The sequence below is a fragment of the Otolemur garnettii genome, unplaced genomic scaffold (assembly GCF_000181295.1).
Source record: "Otolemur garnettii isolate 467f Iridium unplaced genomic scaffold, OtoGar3 scaffold00011, whole genome shotgun sequence".
NCBI classification, from domain to species: domain Eukaryota; kingdom Metazoa; phylum Chordata; class Mammalia; order Primates; family Galagidae; genus Otolemur; species Otolemur garnettii.
In genome coordinates this window covers 24,406,324-24,414,156 of record NW_003852406.1, presented here as the reverse complement: position 1 = coordinate 24,414,156, position 7,833 = coordinate 24,406,324, and the positions used below count along the sequence as shown (strand labels likewise).

Genomic DNA, 7,833 nt, shown 5'->3' with positions numbered 1-7,833 from the left:
CTGATGTCCATGAAGTCAGGAAGGTCCTAGGAGAGAAAGGAAAGAACATCAAGATAATCAGCAAAATCGAGAATCATGAGGGAGTTCGGAGGTGAGTCCAAACCATCATCCCTGCCCAGGGTCCCGCACAGCACTCTCCAGGGCAAGATGTTACCTGGGAGCATCTGATTCCTAAACCTGGTGTCTGCCCATCTGCATGCAGACTCCCAAGCCTGTTCTAGACCCACAGATTCACAGTATCTTAGTGGAGCAGAAGGCATGATATTTAAAAAACAAAAACAAGAAAAGCCTTCCCAGGTGACCAAGATAATGGGCAGCTGGTCTTGTTTGCTAAGCTTGAGGGACCAGCATTGGAGAGGACAGTGTCAGTGCTGACAGGATCAGGGCTATGATGCTCTGCCCCTGATCAAGAGTATTGGTGGTTGTTTGCTGGAATGGGGAGGAAGTAGTTCGCTAGAATGTTCCACCTTTTGAGATAGAGTCTCACTATGTTACCCTCAGTAGAGTGCTGTGGTGTCACAGCTCACAGCAACCTCAAATTCTTGGACTTAAGCAATTCTTTTGTCTCAGCCTCACAAGTAGCTGGGATTACAGGCGCCTGCTACAATGCCTGGCTTTTGTTGTTGTTGTTGTTGTTGTAGTTGTTGTTTGGCAGGCCCGAGCTGGGTTCAAACCCACCAGCTCTGGTGTATGTGGCTGGTGCCCTAGCCACTGAGCTACAGGCACTGAGGAAAGGGTTCTTTTTGATTCTCACTGGGGAGCCATATGGAAGCTCAGGGCTTGGTGTCTGTGCCAAAGCCTGTGGCCTCCTGGTCTCAATGTACAAAGCAGCTGGCTCAGTCCATGCTCAGGCTAACTCTGGTAGGGTTCTTTCAGCTTCCCCATTCCTCTCCTTTCCAGGTTCAGGTTGCCCCCACTCAGCTGCCCCCTCACCCTGGCACTCCTGAGGTAGAGCCAGATGAGTCTGGTCACCTCAGTGGCATCTGTTCCTCCTTTGTCCCCCCTACTAGGAGAACAACTGAGTACTGCTATAGGTTAGCAGTATGCTTGGGGAAGGTGAGGGAGCAGTCCTGTGTACCCACTGTCCTTACTGTCCTTAGCTTTGTATAGATGTTTTTGGCCCACACAATTTGGAGTTCTCTTGTGCTGTCCTGCTAATCCATGAGTGCTAGCTTACCTTGGCACCCCGGGTCAGGTAAAGCCACATTCTCTGTTGCCGTCAACAAGTCTGAGTGGGCCACCTCAAGGGACAACCCTCAGGTGTCCTTGACTAGGTGAGGCCACGTGGATCTTTGTGTTGGAAGCGATCAGCAGGCTCAGGTTCCCTCTCTTCCTTGGAAGTGCTGCTGGGGCATGGAGATTATAGAGAGACACCTTAGAGAAACCTTATAGGATGTAGAAGGAGAGGAAACGAGCCCGTAGGGCTTTAAAGGAGGCTTTGCTCTTCCCCTATCTTCCCCTCAGTGAAGCATCCACACTGGTGTTGGAAAAAGGCAGACTTGTTGGCCCACTCTGGGGAGTTAAGGTAGCTGGAATATCCTGCCACACTCCCCTGGTGATGTCATGGATGGCTGTGCTGGTGTAAGGACATCGAAGTCAGGAAATCCCGGGGAAACTCCCTATTCATCACTGTACTTATTCTGTGTAACTTTTGTCTCTTCTCCACCTTCCCCGTCAGGTTTGATGAGATCCTGGAGGCCAGTGATGGTATCATGGTGGCTCGTGGTGACCTAGGCATTGAGATTCCTGCAGAGAAGGTCTTCCTTGCTCAGAAGATGATGATTGGGCGGTGCAACCGAGCTGGGAAGCCTGTCATCTGTGCCACGCAGGCATGTGCCCCTTCGTGTTTTCTTGTGTACACTCATGCTTGCATGGGAAAGCTCGGGAGGATGCCTAATCCTTGCCCGTGGACCCTGGCCCATGTTACACACAAGCACAACCCTTCCCCCCATGCCCCACCCCCAGCCCCACCCCCAGAGCATCAGCTTGTGCTGAAGAGCCCAGGTCACGTCTCAATAATGCTGTGTTCCCTCTCAGATGCTGGAGAGCATGATCAAGAAGCCCCGCCCCACCCGGGCAGAGGGCAGTGATGTGGCCAATGCCGTCCTGGATGGAGCCGACTGCATCATGCTGTCTGGAGAAACAGCCAAAGGGGACTACCCTCTGGAAGCTGTTCGCATGCAGCACCTGGTGAGTTCTTGGGGGGATCTGCCTTGATCCCTGGGATTCAGACTGGGGCTGAGATTGGATGGAATTTCTACCCACAGTCTTTTGTTATCTCCCAAGTTAGAGCAGCAAGAGTGAGGTGTGTGGGAGTGAGATGTCTCTTTTTTTCCCGTTCTGCCTTCCCTGCCCACACTCCTCCTATTTCTTTCTGCTCTGGAGGCATCTGCCTTCATCACACATGGCACAGTTCACGTCTGGCTTCAAGGTTATGAGTCTTTCCTTTGGTGTAAGTGCAAAGGATGCCTTTTACCTATTCCTCTGGACAGAGGTTCTCAGCACCTCTGCCCCATTCTGAAAAAGGCCAAAGGCTTCTGTTCCGAGCTGCCCTTTTTGGCTTCCAGTTCAATTCCCCACATGTCCCACAGACAGGTGCTCCCCTCGTGAGGGCTGTGTGCACCTGCTCTGGAGGCTGCTGCCTGCGCTGAGCTGACCAGGAACTGGCCTTGCATGGAGCCTGCAGCGGGACCCACTTTGCTGTGCCACTGGGTGCAGCTGCTGCACTCACCCTAGACCAAAATGTGGGTGAGTGGTGGCAGGGCCACCAACAGAGACAGGCAGAGGGGAGCTGACCCTGCTGGGCCTTTGACTGAGCATCCAGAGGAATCATAGAGGCCCTTTCTTGTCTTTCTCCCCTAGGAGCTAGTTCTTCAGTCTCCTCCGCCTCAGCCATGGCCTGCTGTCTGGCCGCTCCTCAGGGTTGACAGCTCAGGTCTGCTGCCCTGTTTCTGCTCTAGAGCTTAATTTAGGGACCAGTTACCAGGGTTACTTAGGCCGGATAGAATGAATGCTGTGAATTAGTTTTTGCCAATAGTCCTGGTCAGTCTGTGTATTGTATAGCTCAGAAAACTTGCCCTTATCCTGAGATGGTTTTTCCTTCAGCCTTCTTATTCCTGTTCTAGCCCAGTCATGGCCCTCCTGCCTCGTGTGTGACTCTAGCCCTCACAAAGGCTCTAAATTTAAAACAATCCCCACAAAACCTCTGTTCTAGATTGGTATCTTTCTTTCCATTTATGTATCCTATTAGAGAGTTTAGTTTCCAGAGAAGATGTGTCATTTACAGCAAACACTTTTTCAGTGGCGAACTCAGTTCCTATTTGGCCAAAGTTGTCTTCTGGGCTCTTGTCTGTATTCTTGCTGGATTTCCCCATATTGAAGTCTGTAGAGACCAGTCTCTTTTCTGGGAACATTTCTGTAGTCTGAGGCAGCCTGTCACATCACCAGGTTGTATGACATGGTTACTGTGCCGATGTTCAGGTACTCTTGGCACCTTTTCACACTGCTGCCCCTTGGCAGGAAAGTGCTTTCTCTCTCCCAGGAGACAACGGTGTACCTTGAAGCAGTCAGTCACCTCTAGAGTAGCTGCCTTTATTGGTTTCTCCCGTCTCTCTAATTCCCTTGCTTAGTTGTGTGACCCCCTCAGCGGTGGGAGGGGGGCTGACCACATGAAACTGCATAGAATGTGAGGACTTTAATAATACTATCTTGGGTCAAGTTGCTTGACCTCCCAAGACCCCATCTGTAAAATGGATTAGATAAGATACATTTAATTATAGCCTTGGCATTAAATATTTACTGCTATTATTTTAAGTGTCTGATAAGTCCCTATGTACACTGATGTCATCTTTAACTCTCTTTACCTCAATTTGTAGATGAGGGTTACATGCCAGTGAAGCTTGGGTTTGAATCCAGGTCTGCTGACTCCAGAGCTGGTCTTCAGTTTTGCAATATCATGCTCTGTCTAGCAGGAGATGAGGGCAGGTCTGCACCTGGGGCCTGTAGTGGGGTCAGAGACTAAGATTCAGGCTCTGGGTTCTGAAATCCACGTCATTTCCTGTATGCGCCAGTCTTTCCTAAGAACAGACAGAGCTTCAAGGCTTGGATTGCATGGTGCTGCTCAGAAGATAAGTTAGAGGTTCTCAGCCAGGCCCTAGCTGCCCCTCTAGGTGGCTCAGGCCTGTCCCTTCTGTGTCACCAGTTCACACTGGCCTATGGCTTCTCCTCTTGACTGTTCCCTGCCTTCTCCTTTGTCTAACTAATGTAGTTAAAGACCCTTAACTAAGAGCAGTCCCAGATATAGTTCTGTCTCCTACTGCTGTCCCCTGTCTTTTGGGCTGCATGCATGTTACAGAAAAAACATCTTTAACCTGCCACACATCTGCTTAATACTGTCAAAGAGATTCTTTGACATGGTTCGCTAAGATGCTGATGATTGCATTATAATCATCTATAAAATTTTCTTTCTGGTGCTTGGTCTTATCTGAGTAGGTAATCTGTAAATAACTCAGTGATTTTCTCAATACTGTTTTAATAATTAGATTTTAATCAAATGTTTTATTAAATGTATCTGCATGCTTCCACAGGCATCTGTCTCTTCACATGGCTGTTCAGTGTGCCCTCATAAGTTAGCCAGAGTTTTCCATTCTCCTGCTTAAAATTCAATTATGCTGCATAGCCTTAGCTTTGAACCCAGCTTTCCAGCATTTCCATGGCAGATCATCGGAAAAGCCTCAGAGCATCCTGGGCCTGAAGCCATTCTAGTGCTCACTCTATACACATGGAAGCTGAGCAGGAGGCCCTATGGGGAGCCAGGCAGCCATGTGAGGAGGGAGGGCCTGTCCCTTCCTGTAAGCTGTGTCATGAGGCAGCGTGGTCAAGTCCTAAACCAGGGAGTGGTGTGGGCCCAGCCTGGGCGTGTTCACATGCCAAGGTGTTAGAGCTCGAATATTGGCTTCCTCTGCTCCATATTTTTAAAAAAATCCTTTCAGAATAGAAGAACCACTGTCCCCCCCATATTGGAGTGGAAGTAACGGCAGTGGAGGCACAAAACTCTTCACCACTCCTGGGCATTTGGCCTTCTATCACCTGACCTCTGCATCTGCCTCAAGGACAGATGTAGCCAATTAACCTAAAAGTACCTCCTCTCTGATTAATTCCGCATTCTGTCTTCCCATGTGTTGTCTCTGTTGTTTTTCCTCCTCCTTCCCTCTTCCTTGCCTTTCCTTCTCCTGAACCTTACAGATAGCTCGTGAGGCTGAGGCAGCCATGTTCCACCGCAAGCTGTTTGAAGAACTTGTGCGCACTTCCAGTCACTCCACAGACCTCATGGAAGCCATGGCCATGGGCAGCGTGCAGGCTTCTTATAAGTGTTTAGCGGCAGCTTTGATAGTTCTGACGGAGTCTGGCAGGTAGGGCCCTGAGAGCAGGTAATACTGTAGGTAACCAGCCTCTTGCTCCTGCTGCTCTAGGGAAAGATGGCCACAGCCAGCCCTACACCTGGGCTGGGGCCCGGCTCTTCTCATCACAGGCAGATGGCTAGGGAGGTCATGACAGGGCAGGACCAGAGGGTCCCGTGGCTCAAAAGGCACAGTGATGTCACAGTCTGCTGGTGAGGGACTGGTCCTTGTGGTGTCTTGATCTGGGCTTAGCTCAGCATCTCTAGGGACTGGGCTTCTCTTGGCCTCTATCCCCAGGGACATGTTCCTCACCAGCTGTTCATGTGACTCTTCCCCTCCTCTCCCTCTGTGACAAAGCTCTGACGAAGCTCTGTCCCCCTCTCGTCCCTCTGGATGCATGTTGCTCCCCTAGATTGCCCGTGAGGCAGAGGCCGCCATCTACCACTTGCAATTATTTGAGGAACTCCGCCGCCTGGCGCCCATTACCAGCGACCCCACAGAAGCTGCTGCCGTAGGCGCCGTGGAGGCCTCCTTCAAGTGCTGCAGTGGGGCCATAATCGTCCTCACCAAGTCTGGCAGGTAGGAGGCGGCAGAGGCTCTCTGGGGAGGCCCTGCTTGGTGGCACCTCTCCCTGGGGGTCCTGGGAAGCAGTGCATTCATTGCACAGTGCTCAGGTGCTGCCGAGCCGAGGTAAGACCCCTCTGCCTGCCACCCGGACCCTACAGGGAAGGAGCCTTCCTGTGCCACAGGGCCAGGATCTGGGAGTACACAGCATCCCAGCATGGGACTGAAGGACTGCAAGGAGCACTCCTTGAATCAAAAGCCGGTTCACACTAGAGACTTGCTACATAATGATGGACAGGGTGACTATGGATGGTTGATGTGTAAAAGCTGGTCCTCTAAAATAGCAAAATGCAGTTTCACTGTACCCCCATTTGGTTGCACTGGTTCTCATCGATCTTTGAGCCCTAAAGACAAGCGAGTTTCAGCCCAGAAAGGTCACTGTGCTATCTTCCTAGCATTCCCTGGGGCCAGGGCACCTCTGTTGAAGACTGGCCTGGTGGCCTATCCTTGGCCTCAAACTTGGGAACATGGAGTCAGCATCTATCTTCTAGCCTGGGAGTGTGTTCCTCAGCCCTGCTCACAGAGTGGAGAGGGTCTCATGGAAGGGAGGAGGGTGGTGGAGCAGAGCAGCGGGTGGGCTGCCCTGAGAGCCAGGACACAGCTCTGCAGAGCCTTCCTGAGAAGGCTCTAGCCTGCCATTCTTGGCTAAACATCTCCAACCAAAAGGGTTGACCTTTGTAAAAAGGTCCAAGCATGGCTATTTGGCTATTTTTAGCTCTAGTCTGGGATTTCACTCCAGTAGTCCTGACTTCAGCAACTGCTTCCCTCTGAAGGCCTTGTATGGAGGCCAAGCCTAAAGTGCAGGGGGTTCTCTGCTGTGGTGTGTCTTAAGTTTCCCTGACACCTGTTGAATGTCCTCATGGCTTACCTTCTGGGGCCCAGTTCCTTCTGCAGGCCCTTCCCTAACTCTTGAGACACATCTGCAACTATAAATTTTCATTGTCAGTGTTTAAGGAAACACCTGGCAGAGGGGCTTCAGAGGGTCTCCTCCCTTCCTGAGGAAACTTGACAGGCAGAGCCACGCCTGCGCTACCACTCCTATCTCCCATTCTCACCTCCTGAGTAGCATCTAGATTGCCAGGCCTCACTTGGGTAGACACTCAGGTTTGACTCTGGGGCTCTAGAGCTCAGTGTTGGGCCTGTTTCAGGGACCAAGGAGCCCCACGTTGGGTGGGGAAAAGGGCATAATAGTAGAGAAGCCTAGTTTTGACTCTCAAGAGGCTGGTCAGCTCTGATACTGTCCTCTGCAGATGTCAAGAGTCAGGTGCTGTCTGCATGCTGCTTGGTTTGTAGATATCACCAGCAGCAGAGGAATGGGTGCTGGTGAGGCGGGGCCAGGGCTGCCTTTCTGTGCCAGAGTTCAGGGTGTAGGCCATGTGGGGTAAGTGGGTGAGACTGACCATGCCAGGTCAGGATGATCCTGGGGCTCAGGCCTGTGGGAAGGGGTAGAGGGCAAATGATAGCATAGTGTGCTGTAGAGGGTACAGGATAAGGGGCTCCCCCAGCCTTGGAAGAGCCTTCACACAGGCATAGTGAGTGGATTAGAGGGGAGCAATTGCTGAAGGCCCTGAGAGACACCTGGGGCCCTCTCTAATGGTCTCTTCTGTTTGTCCCCATTCCATCTCAGGTCAGCTCACCAGGTGGCCAGATACCGCCCACGTGCCCCCATCATTGCTGTGACACGGAATCCCCAGACAGCTCGCCAGGCCCACCTGTACCGTGGCATATTCCCAGTCTTATGCAAGGACCCAGTCCAAGAAGCCTGGGCTGAGGATGTGGACCTCCGGGTGAACTTGGCCATGAATGTTGG

The 7,833-nt window shown here is 51.6% G+C and overlaps 1 protein-coding gene across 1 annotated transcript in view; it reads left to right on the top strand.

Annotated features, from left to right (window-relative positions):
* Positions 1 to 7,833, top strand: part of PKM (pyruvate kinase M1/2) — a 35,533-nt gene that overhangs the window by 25,981 nt on the left and 1,719 nt on the right. Inside the window, exons 6-10 of the mRNA XM_023510072.1 lie at positions 1 to 91; positions 1,679 to 1,829; positions 2,038 to 2,190; positions 5,245 to 5,411; positions 7,651 to 7,831. The exon at positions 1 to 91 is cut by the window's left edge and continues 207 nt beyond it. Coding sequence (XP_023365840.1) covers positions 1 to 91; positions 1,679 to 1,829; positions 2,038 to 2,190; positions 5,245 to 5,411; positions 7,651 to 7,831 — 743 coding nt within the window. The remainder of the gene's footprint in view (positions 92 to 1,678; positions 1,830 to 2,037; positions 2,191 to 5,244; positions 5,412 to 7,650; positions 7,832 to 7,833) is intronic.